At 32.2% G+C, this 23,924-nt stretch overlaps 1 protein-coding gene across 1 annotated transcript; it reads left to right on the top strand.

The window, feature by feature from the left end:
• Positions 1-17,562: 17,562 nt before the first annotated feature.
• On the top strand, positions 17,563-18,850 carry LOC133789842 (fasciclin-like arabinogalactan protein 12). The gene has a single exon (XM_062227554.1). It carries the CDS (start codon positions 17,717-17,719, stop codon positions 18,638-18,640), a length of 924 nt encoding a protein of 307 aa, XP_062083538.1. The 5' UTR covers positions 17,563-17,716; the 3' UTR covers positions 18,641-18,850.
• The last annotated feature ends 5,074 nt before the right edge of the window (positions 18,851-23,924 follow it).

Consider the following 23,924-nt stretch of genomic DNA (forward strand, 5'->3'; position numbering starts at 1 on the left):
TTTGGGAAGAAAAGCAAACTTAGTCCCCAGTACATACGTCCTTTCGATATATTGGACAAGGTGGGACTAGTAGTGTATAGATTTTCCCTACCGCAAGCTCTAGCAGTCAACCAAAATGTGTTTCACATCTCGATGCTGTGTAGATATGTGTCAGACCCGTCCCACGTGCTCAGGTACGATTCATTAGCACTCCTGAAAGACTTAAGTTATGAGGAATGACCCGTTCTCATTGTGGAAAAGGGGATGAAGAAATTGCGGTTGAAAAGTATTCTGATAGTCAAGGTCTTATGGAATAATAGCACAGAACGAGAGGCAATGTGGGAATTGGAGGAAGACATTCAAGCTCGGTATCCGAAATCGTATTGTAAGTAAATTTGGAGGACTAGATTCTATTAAGTAGGGGAGAATTGTACTGCCTCAAAATTTTACTTAGTTAGATAATATTATCGTATGTTGTAGTATATTAATTTTCATGATATTGGTCCAAGCTGGTAATTATTTGGAAACTAGTAGAGCTGGTTATGAGGTTTAATTATAGTAGTTGGTTCTAGAAATATTATTTATTATAACCTAAGATTTAAATAGAATAATTAAGAATGTGACTTTTGTCACATGTATATTTATTAAGGATTGAAGGATTTTAGATGAATAAAAATAATCAAGGATAAATAAAAAGGTAAGGATAAGCCTATAAAGTGTAGAACATTCCCTCAGATGCTAGGATCTCGTATTAATCCGTCAAATTTGTTTAAACAACTTTAGGTGTGCTTAAAACGTGCAAAAACGTGGTTTAGTACGCAAGCGTAAGCCGATATGTCGCAGCTATAGGGGGCGATATATCGCCTATGCTAATACGGAAAAACAAGTCGACTTTGCATGATCGAAACCACGGGACCTCGACAAATTAAGGTTAGAATGGGCGATATATTGGCTGCATGTGCCTTGTTTGAGTGTCTATGAAATCTGAAACTAGAATCAATCCTCAACAACTTGGACTTGTTCTTAAACAATTTTGACCGAGTTCTAGGCATTTTTTGAGCGGAAAGTGCCTCCAAGCTACCATTTTCATTTTCGAGAGAAACAGTAGGGTTTTGGGGATAAATATTTCAAATCTAAGATTTTCTAAACACTTGGGAAGTAAGTTATAGTGTGATTTCAGTGTTTGTGGCATACATCAAAGCTCTAGCTATCTAAGGTACTCTTAATCCTCAGATCTAGTCTATTCCAATTCTTCTTATTCTTTTCTTTTAATTCAAATTGTAACTCATAATAATGATTTTTTGTTAGGAACTCAATATCTTTGGAACTCAAGATTTTTGGAGTTTCCAATCTCTCACTTGTCTCCAATATCTCAATTTTGGTAAGGAAAATAACTTAGATTTTATGTGCTATGTGTTTGTATGTATTTTTTTATGTCTTTAGTCACTCGGGAAATATGGTTGCTTAGATAGAAAATCGTGAGATTTTTATTGTTATCGTAGACTATAGTTGTGTCTAAACCTACCTCTAAAATAATAGTTAAAATAAGAGGACTATAGCCGTTTGTATGACACACTACAATAATGAGTTAATGACCATTAATATTGAAATCTAATATATGTTTTATGTTTTAGTAGATTTTTTCCTTACTCAGCATTATGCTCATTCCTTTTTATTTTAGATTGTCCAGGAAAATGAACATGGAAGGAGGGACCACTACTACAAAAAAGGTTTTTTTAGGACTCGCGGGGCGCGAGTCCTCTATTTGAGAACCTTAAAAACTGAGGCTTTTAATTAAGTTTTTAAAAAATCTGTGAGTCCTAAAAAATCTGGTTGAGTGCCTTTAAGTAATTGCGAGTCCTAAAATAATGTTTTTAGGACTCGCAACGTGAGTCCTAAAAAATCGGGTTGAGTACATTTAAGTAATTTTTTAGGACTCGCTTTGCATGCCCTTAAAAGTTTTTTTTTTTTTTAAATGCAGCTACAATTTTCATTTTGATTTAGAAAAAATATATCCCTGTCCAAAATGTATTATATATGTTAGATTTCTAAAATTTCAAAAGAAAATACAACAACATAATTTTTTATTAATTACTCAAAAATATAATTCCAATATTTAGTCTGCTCGGCTTACAAAATCATATTACATAATAGTTTATACTACAATAAAATTCTATCATCACCAAATATTAAACAAGAAATGTATACAATGTTAGTGAAATATATTTTTTATTCTAAAAACTTCAACTGGCAATGTTGTCTAGTATTGCGCCAAAGAAATGAATCTCAATATAGACATGCACATTATAAAAAAGTTCTTTAGTTAATAAAAAGTTTCTCCACTGGAAATAAAAAGTTCTACAAATGTTGACCACTAGAAATAAAAAAAAAAAACAAGAGAGGTCCACACATAATTGATCAGTGTACATCTCTAGATCTATGGATAATGTATATCCAATTAATTTAGAGATCTATATAATAATTTAAACTTATAAATAAGTAGACACACACAACAATTATCAATATATATATATAATAGATGTGAGAATTAAGCTATTTGTATAGGTATTCATATAGTCAAGCAGCAAACAATTTCTTGTTAGATAGTACTATTTCATAAAATGTTATTCATCCAGTACATAGAGGTATTTCAAAACAGTAGCAAATTACACCAAAATCAGCAACAAAATAGACCATTAATCTACCATATTAATCCATTCAACTTAGTTAACAATATACACCAAAAATATGTTACAAAATACACCAAAAAAATCAGTATCACAATACAGAAAATATACCATTAAAACTCTGGATCACAAGATCATGATCCAATCTTTGACAGACCTCAGTTAGTCTTCACTACACAATAGCAAACTACACCAAAAGCATCAGCAAAATAGACCATAAATCAATCATATTAATCCATTCAAACCGGTTACAAAATGCACCAAAATCCAGTCAAGAAATATACCAAAAACTAGTAGTCATTAAAGAAGCAGCAAAATAGACCATAAACACACCAAAATCCAGTCACAAAATACAAAAAAATTAAGTCACAAAATACACCAAAAACCAGTAGTGAAACACAAGTATAAAGCCATTAAAGCATAAGCAAAATACACTTCATATATATAAGTATGTTTTTGAGTGTATAACCAAAATTAACCTGAAACATGTCATAAAAACATTATTATTATTTTTAGATTCACATAACCATGTGTGTGGTTGGAACTTGGAATCTCATCTTTATCAATGGCTACTCCTATTACTACCAAATATAAAGGAACTCACATGACATGACTTTGTCACTATTAGTTTTTCAAATAATAATAAAAAATTAAATTAAATTAAATTTTGAAGCCCCTACCATAAAAATTTCCAATAAGATTAAAGTTAAATCATCATAATTTTAGTCGGAAAATATGAGATTTCAAGTAATTATACATTTATATATAAATATATATTTTTTTGAATTTTTGGGAATTTGAAAAAGAGATGGGGACATGAGAGAAGTCTACAATTGTACCATCAAAAGGACCCTTATATTGATTTTGATTGAGTGTTGCTTGGCACACGTGCTATGGAGGTGGGAAACTATATTTATATACACACATCAAAATAAATTTTTTTAACTTATGATGAAATATATAATAACGATAGGATAAGGCCCCATAATATATCATCAAATTCAAACCAAGATTTGTCATTTCTTGCCTATATGAATCTAATCAAATCCACCTTTCCAAAAAATAAGAATAATAATATTAATTGTATTATGAACAATTCTCATTCATTTATTATCAAATTGACTTTTACTTTATTAAAAAATAGTAGGGTTGTTCTTTGAATTTATCATAATTAGCAATTGAAGAATTAATTATCCAGATCTTGGTTTATCATATAAACCAACAGTGGTGGGTGAAGAAAGGTATTGGATTCTTTACGCGGTGCATAGCTACTTTTTATTTTTTTTCTTTAATTGTTAAGTTGCATTATTCTTGATTGACTTGAGACGCTAGAGTTTAATGACCCAACTACTCTAGACTTTGGACCATTACTAACTTCTATACTAATCTTACGAAAACATATATTTGAAATAACATATCTTTCTTTCAGAATTGTAAGGTAAAGGTTTTAAAACTATATAAAATTCATAAGTAGGACATTGAGATCCCATTGTTTGAAACAAAACATAACTTTGACATAATGAAAACTTAATTAAAACTTATTACAACCAATTGCGGAAAAATACATAGAAAACCATTATTAAAGAGACTTCATCCTCGAATCGAACGCTCGGTCCATCGATTCCATCCCGCCTCAATACACAACCCCAAGCTTCCAAGAACCTTTCCCGCCACCAAAGCTATTTTCCTGCACATATAAACATAAAGGAGTGAGCCTAATGCCCAGCAAGGAAAACCTAACATGTAAACCATATACATAAAAATTCATAACACAACATATAATAAAACATATCATAAACATATGTTACACATACTATAATGGCCATTATTACTTGGGGCTTGTAAGCTAAACAAGTAATATGCCCATTAGATTTGCGGGGCTTGCTAGCTAAGGAAGTCATATGCCCATAAATTTATTGCGGCTTGTTAGTTATACAAGTCATATGCCCAAGTCTATACATAACATAACATAACACATAAATCATAAGTTAACATAACACATAAATAATAAGATATCATATAGCATAACATATAATATCCTATCCTATTTTCCTTACCAAAAATACCGGGATATGAGAATAGGATTGGGACTTTGGAACACTCCTAAAAACCATCAATGAAAGGGTGAGTATACTAAAGAAAAAGGGATGAAAATAATGAAAGAACTATACCATCAGAAATATACATACCAAGAACCTTATGTTCAAGATCTTAGATTTCCTAACCACGAATAAAGAATAAAGTTAGGATGTTGAGTAGAAAACTATAAGAACTTAAGGAAAACAATACCAAAATGAACTACAGTTTGGAATACCTTGAATGCTTCTATGACCGATCTAAACCTTGAATCGAAATGTGCTATAAACCTTACTTCCCAAGTGTTTGGTAAGCTTATAATGATTAAGCTTATAATCCCCAACCCAAGTGTTTAAGCACTCAAAAATAACCTAGCAGCTTGCAGCCTCTGAACTTAGCGTGGTGAATGAATAAATGGCTGGGTACTAGGTCTTATTTATAGAGTTCAAGAATGAAAAGATCTTCATTTTACTTGAATAAAATAATGGCTTTTTAAGTGAAAAATATTTGAATTATCATTCAGCAGAGGCTAAAGACTCGGTCATAAAGATGTTGGACTTATCAAGAGGTTAAAGATTAAGATGAGAACGTTTTCAAACACATTCAAAAATCCATCAAAGGAGTCAATATATCGCCCCTAGTAGGCGATATATCGCCTGGGCCAGTATGCTCGAGGCTCATCGAGTTGGTCGTGCGAAGTTATGTGTTTTTCGTATCCCCGTATTGCGATATATCGCCCCCTATAGCTGCGATATATTGGCATACGCTAAATATTTAAACACGAAATTGCACATTTTTAGCCTAATTTGAATTGAGTAAACATCCTTGACTAAGTCCTCTAACGATTTCAAAGTTGCTGACAGACCCTCAGATATTCAAATATTACTTTTAATAAACTTATTCCTCAAAAATACTTAATTATCATTAAACATACACATGAAAAGTGTTACTTTCTTATTGGGTCTATCTAAACCTTATAATATAATAAATATCACCATCAATATCAGTCATATTAATCAAACCTTAGGTTAAAATTAATATTCTTAAACTATAGGTTAAACTTAGAAAATCTACAAGTGTTACTACGAGTGTCCAATTAAATCCCAGTGTGAACCAAAATCCACAGTCATAAAAATACTACTACTATTACTATTATTACTACTATCTAACTAGCTAAGTAAAGTTCTTGGACTCTACACTAGAGGAAGAGCTAGCTTCCACTAACAGGGTCGGCAAACATCATCACCTTGCCATTTCAAATTTGGGCAAAAGGGTTTTGTATTTTATTGGTTCATAAATCACTTTTGGTGTAAAATGGTTAATGAACTTTAGCAAAAGAAAATAGGCCACAATCACCAACGTAAGCTTTGTTAAAGGTTCGCAATAGGTGGCAAAACAAACACCGTTGAAGGATCTTTCTAAGATTAATTTTCAGAATGTTATATTATATGTATGATTCTAAAATCTCATGGACATGGTTTATTCAGCAACCTGTTTTACTCTTTTGGGAGAGAATAGATGAGGATTTTGATTCAACTTCTAGAAAGACCTATCCTACACTTATAATCTTGAAAGCACAAATCTGTGATCACATAGTTACTCTAAATCGGCTCTTTTGAGACTCGGATTAAGCAAATTTTGTGATTAGTAGAAAAATTTAAATTCAACTTAATTATTAATTAGACGGTCAAATGTTAAGTATCAGGATCACAAATTTATCATCGTGGCAGTCATCTTTTTCATATTTCCACACAAAATTAAGTACAAAAAAATCTATAGAAAATTGGACAACATATCCCCTAATTTACTAGCCTAGTCATCTGTCACAATCAATACCAACATGTCAAACAAATCAAACAACACACAGGTTTTCATCCATATATCACCGCAGCACACAAAATTATCAGAACCTACTTCACTAAGACATGCAAGTTCTCAATCTTCCATTATCACTGCAGCACACAGAATTCCCATAATCTACTTCACTACGGATGAATATCTAAGATATTCAAACTCCACTAAAGTAATACAGTTATCATTCAAAATTGTAAAATATTGATTTTTTTAAAAACTAAATTAAATACAACATACCTCTTGAAATTAGTTACCAATCCAATATTAAGAATATTTTAGCGTAAGTATATAATAAATGTCAACCAAAGACTATTAAACCACGAATCAGCAGACCAATCTAGTTCATTTAAAGTGTTTAAAATTTTGGAAGCTCTTTTAAGTTACCTAAAGTATCAATAAAATAACAAATAGTTTTTTTTTTAAAAAAAAAAGATAACCTATAAATTTTAAATGAAGAAATATTAGGAAACACTCATCTATTTAAGTTGTAATTAGAAAATTGCACATGTGTATTGGTATTTATTTTTTAATCATATTTTAAGTTTTTAAATCAAAAGTATATTTATTTGTATATTAAAACTTGAAATTATATTATTACCCTATATTATAATCTGAAATTATTATCCTATATTAAAATCTGAAATTATAATATTATAATTTAGTAATTGAAATAAGAAAAAGATACACTTTGTAATTGAAATGAGATCATTTTATTAGTAGAAACACCTATATTTGAGTTCAAATACTGGTTTTCAAGAGTGTTGAGAGAACATTAAGGTTTCTACTAAGAAGACATTGAGTGTTTTATAATTGTAATGAGAGCCTAGTTCATCTTGTACTATGTAAGATTAGTGGATTAGGCAAAGGGAAATACCACATACAATCTGACCGAATTAAGTAAATCTTGGTGTGTTGTGTTCTTGTTCCCTTTCTTCCTTCTTGTTATGTTTTTGAGCTCATTTGATTTATAATTACTAGATAGATTAAACCAATCTAATCCAGGAAGGTTTATTACATGAAACACTAAAAAGTAGGCAAGTCAAATAATTTCAATTAGCTTAAGGTAAGAAAAAGATTATACTAGTACTACCTAATAAGAACACTCTAATATTTCAAGCAATAAATTGGTTGGAGCATAACACTAAAATTGCCCAAAATGAACAACATAACAGAGTAATTGAATGGACCAATAGGTAGTTTTGTATTCTAGTAGTAAGGAAAACAATCATTATAGATTACAAAAAAGGTCAACCATCACAGTCAAGTTAACCCAAGAGATTGAAACTAAATAAAGATAAACAAATAGATTTTGTGTCCCAACTCCTAATTTGGAAGAAGTAAATAAAGATTAAAACTCAAGTAAAAAGTATTTCTTTCAAATAAATATAAATACCCTTACACATATTATATGTGTGTTTCAGTGTATGTCTTAAATCTCGCTAAAAATCCAAAATTTCAACCACAGAGAAAAAAAAAATCATCAGCCAAATTTTTTCAAAGAATAGAAAAAGTACATGTTTTTATTTATTGTAAATCACTGAAAAAAATGTCAGCTTGAACAGACAAGAAACATAAAAATCATCGAAATACTTGTGTTTTGAGTTGATATTTTGTGATCATTTTCATCTTACATTTTTCATCATTTACCCAGAATCCAAACAAAGAAGAAGAAGAACAGGTTTAAATAAAAACAAAATTAAATTAAAACCCATATAAATATCTACATATATATTTATATAAGCAAATAAATTTAAAAAAATTAAAAAACAAAGTAAACTTCTGGAATCATGAACCAGCAACCAGCAAACAGCAGAGACCCACGCTAAGAAGCACGCTGCCGCCGAGAGTGATGGAGCCGAGAACCCACGTCGCCACTGAGTGTGCTGGAGCCGAGAACCAACGTCGGAGAAGATTTTCCTGTCACCGTTCCTGTCAACGATGCCTAGAGTGCTGGAGCCGAGAACCCACGCTTGTTGGAAGCATTCACCACCATCACCATCGCCGTTCACCCAGCTGCCGCCAAGCCGCCGTTCACCCAGCAGCCGTCGTTCACCACCCAGCAACCCTAGATCGTGTGATGAATAAATCCCCAAATGGCTGATGAGTTTTCTATTTTGTGTGTTTTAACCCTATAATTTCGAACAAAAATAATAGTTTTTTTATGCTTTTTATTTAAAAAATTTAAGGACTTGCTTTGGGAGTCCTTAATACTCTTTTAGGACTTGCTTCTAAAAGAATATTCAAGACTTGTAGTGCACCAAAATTTTTTTTTTAGATTATTTAAATTTTGTGCTTTATTTGATTTAAATGTTAAGTGTGATGAATTGTTTTATTTAAGTGTTGTTATTTTATTTAATTGTTTATTTGTTTTATTTGATTGTTTGTTATTTTATTTAATTGTTAGAAATGTTTTGGTTAATTAATTTAATAAGTGATTAATTGTGTAACATGTTATTTTACTACTAGTGTTACATTTTATTTAAGTGTGACAAATGAGGTATTTATGTGAGCTATGGTGGAATGCACTAAGGTGCATGATAGATAGTAATGCACCCTAGTAATTTAGTGTGTGCTAGTGCATGGTAGCATGGTGCACATGTGTAGATTTTCTACACATTTTAGGTTTCCTTATTTTAGATTTAATTGAGTAATTTATTTATAAAAAAAGAAAAGGGAAATGAGGAGTGGGCGTGTGACCTAGTGGGAATGGAATATTTCCTTAAAATGGTAAAAAAAAAATAAAGACTTGAAGACCATGATCATTTAGGGATAGGCATGATCATATCTTATCCCTTTGTATCTTTTGAAATAAAGAAAAATCAAAGAAAATAAAAGAGAAATGGAAACTTACCTTAATATTGTTTGGGGAGACTTTATGAGAGGATTTGTGATAAAGGGGCTAAGAAAGGAGAGAAGAGCCATTGCTCTTGTGTGTGTGTGTGGCTGCCGTGACCTAGAGAGAGAGAGAGAGAGAGAGAGAGGAAGAAAGAAAGAAAGGAAGAAGGAAGAAGAAAGTGAAGAGGAACCCCCCTAGAGTATGTCTTCTTGTTTTCTCTTTTACATAATCTTTTTATTTGATAATATGATTTTGATTGTGTTATTTTCTTGTGTGTGTTTGGGTCTTTCCTTCTCTGCATGGTGGCTTTCCCATAAAAACCCTAGGCTTGAACAAGGGTGTGGAGTTTGTGGTATTGATCTTTTGTGTTCTTGATTCTACAATCAAGAGAGGTAATGGTCTTTTCCTTAGCCTTATATTGTTTTTGGTGGGTTGTATATGAGGTTTTGCTAATGGTGCTAATGGTTGATTTTGGGTAGGATTGATGTATAGGATTTGGATTTTTGTGAGGGCATGATTTGTGTTTAAGGGTTGTGATGTTGATTTTGCTATGCATAAAAAAATTGTTATAATCTATGAACACTTGTAAAGTGATTTCGGCCTAGGTACACCCAAGGGTGTTCTTGGTATGTTGTGTGATTTACAATATGTTTGATCCATGTTTTAGGATCTATGATATATGGGTAAGAGAATAAGTGGTAATCTTGATATTTTGATCATGAAATCTTGTTAGATGCATGGTATATTTTGAATGATTAAATTATAAGATGCATGAAAATGATGATAGAAATATGCTAGGTTAATATAAGGCATATGTGAATATGGTGCTTATAAATTTACTATATGCTATTTTTATTGTTAATGTTTTGTTGGTTTTCATAGAATTGCAACAAATGATTTTAAAAGGATTCATGTGATTATGTTAGTGGAATCATGCATATTATAAGAGCATAATGAGATTATAGGCATGAATGATTTTATGTAATTTTTGAGACAAAAGTTGAGTTTTACAAAGAATTAAGCTTGCTGTTTTTTTTTTCAAATAATTGGGTAAAAGTTGATAAAAAGATGAGTTGCATGCATTAATAATGTTCTTGATGAATATGTTAATTTTTATGAAATTAAAAGAGGATTTTAAGTCTCATGTTATGATATTTTACTCAATTAACTTCCAACAGAATTTTTATTGAATTTTGAGAAAAAAAATGAGTTTATAAATTGAATATGGTGATTTTAATGATAAAAAAATGGTTGCTGGAATTTTGTAATAAAATGTGAAGTAAGTTTCACTAAAAATGAATTTGATTAATTTTTGGAATAAATTATTTTTCCTAAGTTATGGTAATATTGAAAAATGATGTTTTAATGGTATGAATGCTTATTTTGATAAATAATGATTTTTCTTTATTTTGATTGAGAAAAATATTTAAACTCTATTTATTTGTGATTTTTGAATAAAATAAATAGTGGCTGAAAGTTTGTTTTAAAAAGGTTAACAATTATTATTAAATTGTCACATATGAGTTTTTACTACTTAAAAACTAAGTCTTAAATAAATTAAAATCAAAATGTATTTTCCACACTTAAAATATATTTTTCACATCATTTTTGTAACACAATAATAAAATATATTTTTCTAAAGAAACATGTTAAAATAGGTATTTTAATTAAATCCAAGCTTGTTGGTTAATTCTTGGTAAATTAATATTTATTCAATGAAAATGTCACATATTTTATTTTGAGCTAAAATAAAATAAAGTTTTGAGAAATTTAATCAACTTAGAAATTTTAAGAAAGCATGTAATATGTCTATTGATTTTCAAACAATAAAAGCAAGAAATGTAGAATTATCGTTTTTGAAAACGTCTTTATTACGCAACGTTCCCACGTATGCATGTTACATGCAAATCAACTTTTACGTCCAAAATCATGATTATTATGCAACTATGTAATTTTTATAAAGCAATCATGTTAGTAAAATGGGTAGAACGAGCATTATTCTTTTGGCGATAATTGCATGTTTTAGTGTAACTGTATTCATGAGTGCATGGCCCATGCACACATGAGTTGTATGGAAGGGCAAAATAGTAATTTTATGAACCTAAGAAACGTTATTTTGATTATGATATAGGCTCGTTGAAAAGATTGTGAAATTCTTAAGCTTGGACCTGAGGTAAGGAAGTTAGATTTTATGATTTTATGCTATGAATGGTAAGACTGTTATATGAATGAACTGTTATGAAATTATGAATGCCTTTATGTGATGATCTATTGAATGTGATATGTGTATGGATGTTAGATACATCAAACAGAATGTGATGTTAGATACATCAAACAGATTTCGATGTCAGATACATCGTACGAGTTACTAAGGACATTGAGACGTGACTCCTAGGGCGGACGCGCCGAGGTTATTCAAGGACCAGTGATCTCCTGTTTACCTCATAGGGTGACATGGACAACTAGCGTTCCATGCTCATCATGTATGCTGTATGTTTGTGATATGATGATATGTCACTTTTATGTTATGATATGATGATATGTCACATTTATGTTATGATATGTTGATATGTCACTTTTATGTTATGATATGATGATATGTCACATTTATGTTATGATATGTTGATATGTCACTTTTATGTTATGATATGATGATATGTCACATTTATGTTATGATATGTTGATATGTCACTTTTATGTTATGATATGATGATATGTCACATTTATGTTATGATATGTTGATATGTCACATTTATGTTATGATATGATGAAATGTTACGATTATGTTATGATAGACCATGATGTTTTAGATGAACGTTAGTGTTTGGTTGTTTGTTGTTTTCTTACTTGCTTATTTGCTTGTACTTCCTTACTGGGTTTTTAGCTCACCCCCTTACTTTCCTTCCAGGTAGCAAATAGGATTTCTCTATGGCACGCATGGTGACGTGAGAAGTTCTTCATCATGGGGTGTATGGCGTGGGGCAATCCTATGGACGATAAAACGATCAACGTAGAACACCATTTAAATTATGTTAATTTTTAAGGGACTTTTCCTAAATTATCAGTGGGACTCTGTTATTTAACTTACTTGGTTTTCTTTGAACTTTGCATAAAAACCTATGTTTTATTTTAAACTTATGGCGCCAACTTGCATGATTTTAAATAAGTCCCCCTGAGACTTTAATAATGGATGGTATTCTTTTATAAGCTATGTTATGCAAATATTTTGTAAGTATTAGTCTAGGGCGTTCTTTACAAGACTCCCAAAGCAAGTCCTTAAATTTTTTAAGTGAAACACTTATTTTTTAGCCCTGATTTTTTTAGGACTCGCATATTCTTTTAGGACACTCATTGCAAGTCCTAAATTGTATTTTTTTCAGGACTCTCAATGAGTGTCCTAAAAACTCGATTAACATTTTTAAGGACTTGCATTTAGGTGCGTGTCCTAAAAAAGTGTCCCGTAAATGGTATTTTGTAGTAGTGGACGGATCCGGGACAACTTTGGCTTGTGTATCGGTCGAGGAACTAAAGAAATGAATCGATGGGATCGATCAAGGATGAAATAGTTGTTATTCTTGAGTTTTTTTTAATTATGTCTTTAAATTTTCTGCACTTAGTACTTTGAATAGTTAAATTTAAATTAAAGATTTTGTTTCCTTTATTATTTTATGTATGAACAATGAGATTCCATATTTTTGGATTTTCTAAGTATTAATTATAAAGTTTGATTATTTTATGTATATATCCCAAATATAGTAGTAATATCTTAGTAGTTTTAAAGGTCCGAGATCTCTACATACATGGCTTAAGCTGAAATACTATTATGTTGCAAGTGTGTAGTCAAAGTTTCTACCTAAGTTGTAAGAGCTATAATTTCATCTAACTCATAAACTCCATCAACACTTTTACTTCTTTCACTCTCACTAGGCCACATATAGTTCTTCACAGCCATCCCACTGCATCGTTAATAATTGTATGAGTAGTACCACACAACTCATTGTAGAAGTTATGGACCAACATCCATATCTCTATTCCATAACAGGGACATCTTCTCAATAATTTCTTAAAAATCTCACATGCATCATATAGTGACCCACCCTCTGTTTGATAAAAATTGCTAATCTCTGCCCTCAACCTTGGAGCTTTTGACGGAGGGAAGAACTTAGCAAGTAACTCTTTAGCAAATTCCTCCCAAGTAAAAATGGAGTTGGCCAGTAGAGAATTCAACCAACTCTTCACTTTATATTTAAATAGAACAGAAACAACCTCAGCCTGATAGCATCATCACTTACCCCATTATATTTAAATGTAGCACATAACTCCTAAAAATGGGCTAAGTGGGAATTTGGGTCCTCAATGTGTGATCCCGCAAACTGGACTATAGACTGGACCATTTGTCACACATAAATGTCACACGAATGTACTCATGTGACAGTAGGAAGTACATAGCCCCCTAGTGTTCGTGCATTTTGGTCTTGGCCTCATCAGCAAGAGCCCGATTTCTAGTTCTATCTATAAGTTCTCTCAATTTCAAGATCTACATGTATTAGGCTGTAGCACCTTCCTTTCACATAACAAATAACTACCTAAATTTTTTTATTGAGACAGTAACCAAGTCAGAATACTTAATCAATAAAAACAAAATTAGAGTACGACTTATTTGTTTTTTATATTGATAATTTCAACATCGACAACGGGGTTAAAACCTTGTTGTAGAAGTTTTATATTGTAGGATTATGTATCATAAACAAGTAATAAAATGAATAAGTAGAGTGTTGAACCCACAATTACCGATTATAAATTACAACCAAATTCAGTTCTAATTCTATTTGTAAATAATATTGAAATTTAGAAAAATTAAAAAATAAAATAAATAAACAAAATAAAAATAACAAGAAAATAAATATTGATTAATCCAATGGATGAAACCTAGGGTATTTAATTTCATCAACTATTCACTCTACTATGTTTCTAATCCAATTTTATTATTTTTCATCCTATTGTGATAACGGGTTTACTAAAATGACTCCTATTGTTTCTCATGATATAAGATCTCAATTTATATGTGAATTTCTACATATTTGTGATCACTTTAACATATAAAAGGCATCGAGAATAAAATCCCTAAGTGCTACACAAGTCATATAGTTATTTTAATCAAATTTGTAAATTATGATTATATTAAAGGGTCTCATTGAAATAATTCTATATGCATGCTCCCTATAAATATATATTTCAAATAAAATACATAGTAGAAAACATAAAATCATACAGGCATGTCAATATTATTACAGAGATACACAAACACAATAACAAAATCATTAGATTACTTACAAGATGCGTAGCGGGACAATGACTACACCCTTTGGATTCCCTAACCTTTAGTCTTTGTTGACTGCTAGGTATTGCAAGGAATCCAAACCGTTTTGAAACAAGACCACAATCTTCAAAGTATTTCTCCAAAACAACCTAGTATTTGTCTATGCAAGTCTCAACACATGAGAAGAGAATTCCTCGAGAAAACTAAGAGAGAGTGGGTGGCTAGGTATAGAATATTAGGAGTGAATTTTTATCTTGTCAAATTCATCTGACCTAATGCATTCTATAACACTAGTATATATAGGAAATTAGCTAGGACATAAATTAGGTTTTTGTGACCCATTTTATTTTAATTATTTGATAGTTATAATTAATTAAATACTTATCAAAAATAACCAATTATAATTTTGACATTTATTTAATTCATTTTATTAATATTAATACTAATTTATCAATATTAACAAAATTATCGCAACTGGCTATAATACTCTCTTCTTGAGATTACTAGGTTCTTTTTGATAAGAGATGACTTGGGGACCATTGATCCATGAACTCAAGCTCCAATAAGTTACTGTGAGTTTATTTATAACAAATAATCTCGCTACCTTATTAATTCCTCGTGACTCCACTATAGACTGAGAATTGCACTCTTGAATTCATAGAACGCTTTACACCAAAATGTAAATACGTTATCGATTGTTATAACCATAACCATCATTCAATCTTCTATAGATGATCCACTAATGAGACAGGTGAAAATTATCGTTTTACCCCTCATTGACATTTTATCCTTAACTCCCACTAAGTTCCTTGTAAACGATATTTCCATAAATTTAATTACAGAAATGAGTAGTCTATCATTTAACACTTAAACCAAGATATAGATTTCACTTCTTAAACAGAAGCAATATATTTCATATCTATGATAAATACTCCCATTCAATTATACTACCAAATCTCCAATATGTAAGTATGAGCTAGTCCGTAGGGAAAGCTAGTAACGAACAAATCAAAAGACTTGAAAAATACAATTAGCAGAATATTAATCACTCTAAATTAAGATTGAATTGACCTATGGTCAACGTTGGGATATAATTAGATTAGATTATAACGATACTTTCTTATCTTGTCAATAATCAATATCGGTCTAGTCCAGTATAACAAAATCCATCTAATCTTATCTACTTGGTCAATGTCCTGGATATGACATCACACCAGATGTGTAAGTAGATCTTATCGTAAATTACCCAATCAGTAAAAATCCAGTGTACTGATTTAATCTTAGTACAATATGCTTTTGAACATATATTTATAATTATAATCCACTGTGACTGGGTCACTATAATTGTAACTATACATATGTTCGAGATTTTATAAACGTTTGTATATATAATAATTAATCATCTAATAAAACATGTAAACAACGCAATGACAAAATGATTTCTACTACTTTGTTGATAAAGAATGAATTACATAAGAAATGTGGTGTTATATGGGCATAAAACCCAATATATATAACTATAGCATGTATAATTCTCCTTTCTCATATCACAAATTAAACCCGTAAATCATGCAAATAACGACGTCAAATTATTTACAAGCATCAATCACAAATTTAATAAATCACAATATTATTGAAGAAGAGAAATCGTAAAATTGAATTAACTACTCAAAGAGTTTCAAGAGACTATATTAAAACATTGTAAAAGAAAATTAGTTCATGTTCATAGTAATAATATCCATAAAATTACCAAGAAAACACATAAAAATAAAGAGAAGAAAGAAAAACTAAATGTAGATCCAATTTCGCTCTCCTCAATGGCCTCTAAAGTTTCTCTGAGATTAGGACTCTTCAAAACTCTCAAAAAGTCATAAGAATATGTATTTATAGTGCCCCAACTTTTGAGTGATGAAATACCAAAAATACACTTCAAAAACACGATTTTTTTTCCTCTCTCAATGTTAACTGCGGTAGCACTACTGTTTGGGTGCGAGGGCAATGTTCGAGAACATTAGCACGTAAAAACTTTACAACTAGTGATAGTATTTTGACAATAACTTTCTCAATATAATTAGAATTCGACGGTTCAAAATTTTTTGGAAAGCTAAGAAAAAAATTTACAACTTCCTTTTCAAAGCAATTTTTAAAAAAATTAAGGTATAATGGTCGAAATTTAGCTTGTATTATCAAGCATAAACAATGTGTGTTGAGCATCTTCAACTGAATATTTTCCACTCATAATATCTTGGAACACCATACTCAACACTAAATCCATCATATTCATTGTATTTTACACGTTTCTTCTTATTTAACTTCATATTTACTTGACCATTTCAACCTGAAATAAAAAGAAAACAAGCACCTAAATATGCACAAACTAAAGTAAAAACACTTCAATAACATTTTAAATTACTCTCTAAAACTATTTTATTTACGGGAGAATAATTTTATTTATTTCAATCTTAGTTAAACAATTGTTGTATTTATTAAATATAATAAAATTTTATAATTTTTAGTTTCAAATAATTTTAATATGACATTAAAGCATAATAATCATTAAATATACATTGAAGTTGTCATTGCCGAATTTGACATTTTACATTTCCAACTAATATATATTTAGTTGCAAATCTTTTAGACGTCGTTTTTATCACACCATCACCTGATCTAAACTGGATCCTTTTAGAATAGCTCCCTGCTTCCTAATTAACCAACCAGCTAGCTAGCTAACTCATCTTACAACAGTTACCCAGCGAAACAAAGACAGAATACATTTTTAACTAATTTCATTAATTATTCTCAATCTATTTACTACAATTTCTTTTCCTGCCTCTTTGCCCTCTATATATGAGCCCAACTATCAAGTCATCAAAAATAAAACCACATTCTTAATTAACCAACTTCTATAAATATAAATATAAATATATATATATACCAATCTTATTACGTACAGTAGTCGAAAACATGATGCTGATGAAACAAGCTCTGATCTACTTCTCATTTCTGCTCCTCTGCTTCTACGACTGCGATGGAGCAACACTGGCTCACTCTCCAGCCCAAGCTCCATCAAAACACGTAGCTGAAGTCCCAGCAAAAGCTCAGACCTTAACCCCAACTAAAGCGCCAACAGCACTGCCAGTGTCAGCGGTCGAGCCACCCTCTCAAGTACCACTCGTCCAAGCGCCACCCCACAAAGCCCTTTTCACCCCTACAGACGTTACCAAAATCCTTGAAAAAGCCGGTATCTTCAGTGTCTTCATCCGCCTGCTTAAGAGTACCTCTGTAAGCATCCAGATCGAAAATCAGCTCAATGTATCCAACACCTTGACCATTTTCGCACCAACAAATGGCGCCTTTGCAGCTCTCAAACCTGGTACACTCAACACCCTCTCCACGGAAGACAAAGTCCAGCTAGTCCAATACCACATTCTTCCCTCCGTAGTTTCGCTCCAAAACTTTCAGACTCTCAGCAACCCTGTACGGACACAAGCTAGCAATACCAATGACTACCCTCTAAACGTAATTGTCGAAGGGAGCATTGTTAACATATCTACTGGAATTGTTAACACCACGATTTCTGGTACTGTTTATGAGGATAATCAGCTTGCTATTTACAAGGTCGACAAGGTGTTGCTTCCACTGGGGATTTTCGCTCCCAAACCGAAGACGAAGCAGCTGGCACCTACGCCGACACCAGCGAAGCCTTCCAAAAGCGCTAATTTATCTTCATCTTCGTCTTCGACTTCGTCTTCCCTTCCTTCCGAAGAATCTCTCAGCCCGAATGTGGCGGAAGGGGACAAGTCTAAGGCTCTTGCTCAGACCAATAATGGTGTTATACACATTGGAGTTGTTATGGTTACCCTAATCTCTATGTGGGGTTACTTTTAGTTTTATCTCCATTCTGAAGTTATGTTGTGTCCATGTTTGAGCCATAGTTTCAAGGCTCTTAACAAATGCGTTTTATTTTTTATTTTTAAATGAAAGAGAGAGAGGAGCTTTCCTTGGTTTAGAAAACATGTTAATTTTGTAAGTTTAAATTCATGATTTAATTTTTAACGTTATGTATTTCCTTATAGAGAAACCATTTTCAGCTAGAAAGTTCTTTTTATGTTTTCTTTTTTCTTTTGTTCTCTCATCTCGCAAAGTGAAATAATGAGAAATCATGATAAAGAAGAAGTAAAATAGATAAAATATTAGTACGACAAAATAAGAGAGACCACGCATGCATGATATATTTAGCCAGTATATATTAAATCATCTTAACTATATGTATATAGAAGGTGCCAAATAAAATTTAAATAAAAATTATACTAATACATATATAGGGAAATTTTATAGTAGGTGTGCCAATTTAGTGCCTAATGGTAGGGGTGTCTCTTTCTCCGACATGTAGAGAATTATAATTAAAAATTTATTATATCACTACAAGAATTTCAAGTATTAGCGGCGGGGACTCCGCCGCTAATAAGGTATAAATCCGCCGCTAATAAGTATTAGCAACGGGACTCTGCCGCTAATACGCTGTGCCTAAAAATTTGTCGCTAATAATGATTATTAACAGCGGACTGACACACCCGCCGCTAATAATCATTTATTAGCGGCGGACATTAGCGGTGGAGCCCGCCGCTAATACCTATATCAGAGGCATTATTATTAGCCGCGGGGTCCGCCGCTAATATTGTTTTTATAATTTTTTTTAAATTAAATTTTTAATAAATTAATATTTATTAAATTTAATTATTTTTAAAAATAATTTATAATATAATTTAACAAAAATAAACATTTAATTAATTTAAACATAACTAACATTAAAATTAATATAAATAGTTTTAATATTTATCAACCTAGTAAATATCGCTATTGTCATTAAAAATAAATAAAGTATTAATTCAGTCCAAATATATAAACTAGTAACTAAATAAAGTCATTAAGATTAATCTTGAAATTGTCCTCATCTTCAACATTTTGGTTTGGCTGTGAGGACGACGGCTGTGGCGGTGGCTGTGGCAGTGAGGGTGACGGCTGTGGCTGTGGCGGTGAAGGAATATAAGGTGGTTGTGATGATCGTCCGAGCGTGAGGTCCCCAAATAGATCTCGAGGCTGTGGCTGTGGCTGCGACCCGCCTCCAACCTCTCAATATCTAACATTAGGTAGCGGAGGCTGCATCGATCCTCCTGGAAAATCGATAAAGCTAAAATATAGTGGAGGAGACTGGGAAGAGGGTCCAAAAGTGTATTGGTTTTGATACTGAGGAGGTTGTTGCGACAACAAATTTGGCGGATACATTGGGTGAGGCTGGTACAGCTGCTGTGGTGGATACTGTGAAGGAGGCTGGAACTGCTGCTGTGAAGGAGGCTGATACTGCTGCTGTGAAGGAGGCTGGTGCTACTGTTGTGGCGGTGTATGAAGGTCAGGATTGGCAGTGTTACTCTGAGAAGACGAACCACCTTCGGATTGTGGTGGCAAATGCCTCTGCATAAAATTGTCAAACATTGGGTCATACAGTTTACTGGGATGCACAGTTGTCGCAGTCTCAAACGTCTCATGAATTTCCTTCATCATCATAGCCATAACTTTCATATCTTCATTAGGCGTAGCAGCAGTATTTGCTTGGGACTGACTTTGATCTGTAGAGCTAGAGGATGTCTTTTTTGCCTTCCCTTTCGCCCTATAACCCACTCCTCTTTGGTATTCAAATCTCTCCCCGAGTACTTTACTTAGTATCTCGTATTGATCGACCGGGGACGAATCAACGCCATATACATTTAGAGATGCCTCCCTCTGCTGTTGACTTTGCCTCTCAAGTTGTGTCCTCTGAACCTCTACCGCCATTTTTTCCTGTATAAAGATAACATTATAAACAAAAATTAGAAACATTAGAAACAAGAAAATAATACTATTCACTTACATAATCTTGTTGAGCTGCCTCATTGACAAAAGATTTTGTTGATTTTCTCATATGAGCATCCCTCCAAGTGTCAACAACATGCGCATCCGGGTTCTCCTATACAAATGTAAACAAAATGTTTCAGAATGTGTTATTTTATAAAATTAAATTAACATCTTCACTTACATATTGGTGACGCTTAGCTGCTAACGACTTTGTGCCTTGTATTGTTACATACTTCATTTGTCTTCTGTTTGCTTGATTTTTAGCAGAACGAGCCAAAAATCTTTCGCTCAAAAACATTTCACAAATAAGCTGCCAAGCCTCCTTAGTGCAATGGTCAGGTGGCTTAGAGAGGACATTCTCCAAATCTTCTGGTCCAACATAATGATTTTTGAAGTGTCTATGTCTATAGTTCTTTCTCTTGCGATATCCTTCCCCCATCTCCTTGTTGACAGTTGCCAGAACTGACTCACGTTGTGGATGACCGTCTATATTATAGTAATACTGCATTAAGAAAAATAATATTAGATAACTTTGTAAATAATGGAATTAAATAATGAAAAGTACAAGATTTGTAATTTTTTTTACCCTCATACGATCAAGCACTTGATCCTTAAACTGTTGAGGTACATCAGCAAAATCCAAATAATGCCCCAGACACAAAATGGGAACTAGAGTGCCCAACATGCAAATAAAAGCTTGATCCTCCTGCCCAACCACTTTTTCGGTCACAGGATCAAGCTCTAGATCCAATGGTTTCCCAGCTTTTTTCCTTCGTTCTTCAAGAACATTATTACTAGCAGGGCCACGACCTTTTCTTCTCGTCGACGGGGCTTTAAAATTTATTAACAATAATCAGAATTAGTATTGATGTTATATTTATCTAACAATATAATTTCTAACAATAATTTTGATATGCAATATTTAACCTGACTCGCAAGATGATGGTACCCTAGAAGGATCTGGCGGGTCTTGACCCCCACCATCTCCGCCATGATAAGTAGCTATATCAGCTGACATTATACTTCAGTTTAAAATTTATTAGTTAGTAATTAGCATTAAAATAAAAGTATATCACATTGAATTCATAATAATTATAATTACAAAAAAAACTTTATTATATTTAAATATATAGTTCTGTTACACAAATAGAAAAAACTAAACAGAGTAATCACTATCATTTCCATCAGTAATCGGAGATACATTTTCATCTTCACAAAGCTCAAATATCTTATATTATAATTACAAAAAAAAACTTCATTATATTTAAATACATAGTTCTGTTACACAAATAGAAAAAACTAAACAGAGTAATCACTATCATTTCCATCAGTAATCGGAGACACATTTTCATCTTCACAAAGCTCAACAACCAATTCATCTTCTACATCTGCAACGTCCTCATGTTCTGACATATCAGCTTCATCGTCACCATCTTCATCAGCTCCAACATATGCAGCAGGTTGATCAGATTGCATAATCAACTCTCCGAGTTCCACAGTCAACACAAAATTTGATGAACTTGTTTCATGTACAACATCAATAACATCATTAACCTCATCAGAATTGTCCTTAATGTCCCAAATCTGTCGATGATTCACATCTTCTACAACTTTCCAATCACGACCTCTAAGTAAATCATCGAGATAGAAAACTTGCTTAGCTTGAGTAGCAAGTATGTACGGCTCATCTTTGTACCATTCACCATTGACGTTTATACTGGTGATATTATTTTCAATGACTGTTTTCTTCATTCTTGGATTTGTTTTAAACCGTTTGCACCGAAATAATGCCACTGAATATGCACCAGTGAAAGAAAGTATCACTACTTCTTCAAGCGTGCCGTAATAATTAAAACCTTCTGTTCCGGCAACAGACACTCCATTATTCTATGTGGTGCGCTTTTTGTCTCGATCGTGTGCAATAAATCGAACACCATTGACTATACAACCTTGGTAAAAGGTTGACAAATGATCTGACCCAGATGCTAAAGCTAACAGTTCATCACCATTTTCCAAAGACCCAAGCTTGTGCAAGTCATATATCTAAATACATAGAATGATATTAGATTCACAAAATATATCATTAATAAAATCATTGTTCAAAGTTCAAAGTTCAAAGCTAGCTTTTTATGAAACCACGAACGAAAATTTTTCCTATGCAAACGATCAAGATCACCATCTGGGTATTTTTGTTTAATCTCTTGTAGGTGTTCGCTGTTAATTAGAATAGTGTTACGATTCTTGATAACAAAAAACTGATAATAACCACACATGTTCTCATTTATAAGAGAATAAACTTACTCTAAATAAGGCTCAATTTCAGGAGAATTCTCAAGTATGAACCACTCAGCTATTTCACGAGTATTATGATCGAGAGTCTTCAAAGTTCCCTTTGTGAGTGGACGACATTGAGATTGGAAAACTGTAAGATTTCGTGGGATATAAGTTGCATCTTCATATCGATCAAGACGGTTAAATCTTGTTTCAATGTCTTTGAAATACATTGAACAAAAGGTCAAAGCCTCATCTACAACATAGCCTTCGACGATCGACCCTTTAGGGCGAGCTTTATTTCCCACATAACTCTTTAATTTTTTCATGTACCTTTCAAAAGGATACATCCACCTCATAAATACCGGACCACCCAATATTGCTTCTTCTGGCAAATGTAATACCAAATGAATCATTATGTCAAAAAAAGTTGGAGGAAAAATCAACTCCATCTTGCACAATATCTGAATAAGATCATTTTGTGCTTCCTCCATATCTTTAACATTTAAAGTCCTCGAGCATATTTGCCTGAAGAAATTGCACAATTTTGCAATAGTGGTCGATATAGATTTTGGAAGAAACTTGCGAACACCGAGAGAAAGTAATCGTTGCATTATCACATGACAATCGTGTGACTTCAACCCAAGAATATTTGTATCATTCTCGAACACTTTCTTCTTCAAATTTGAACAAAAGCCATCTGGAAATCTATCTCCTTTTATAAGCTGACAAAACTGTTGCCTCTGCGCCGGAGTTAACACATAAGGAGCGTGCAGCTTCATCAGCTTCCCATTCTCATCTTCATAAATCCACAATGATTCTCTCACATCCATCTTTTTCAAATCATGTCTGGCATTAGTGGTGTCCTTAGATTTATCATTGTCTAAGATGGTGCCAAGGAGACTATCACACGCATTCTTCTCAACATGCATGACATCTATATTGTGTTTTAATTTGTTTGTACACCAATACTCAAGCTCGTAAAAAATACTTTTTTTCCTCCAATTAC

This window comes from Humulus lupulus, chromosome 7 (genome assembly GCF_963169125.1).
Source record: "Humulus lupulus chromosome 7, drHumLupu1.1, whole genome shotgun sequence".
In the NCBI taxonomy this organism is placed as follows: domain Eukaryota; kingdom Viridiplantae; phylum Streptophyta; class Magnoliopsida; order Rosales; family Cannabaceae; genus Humulus; species Humulus lupulus.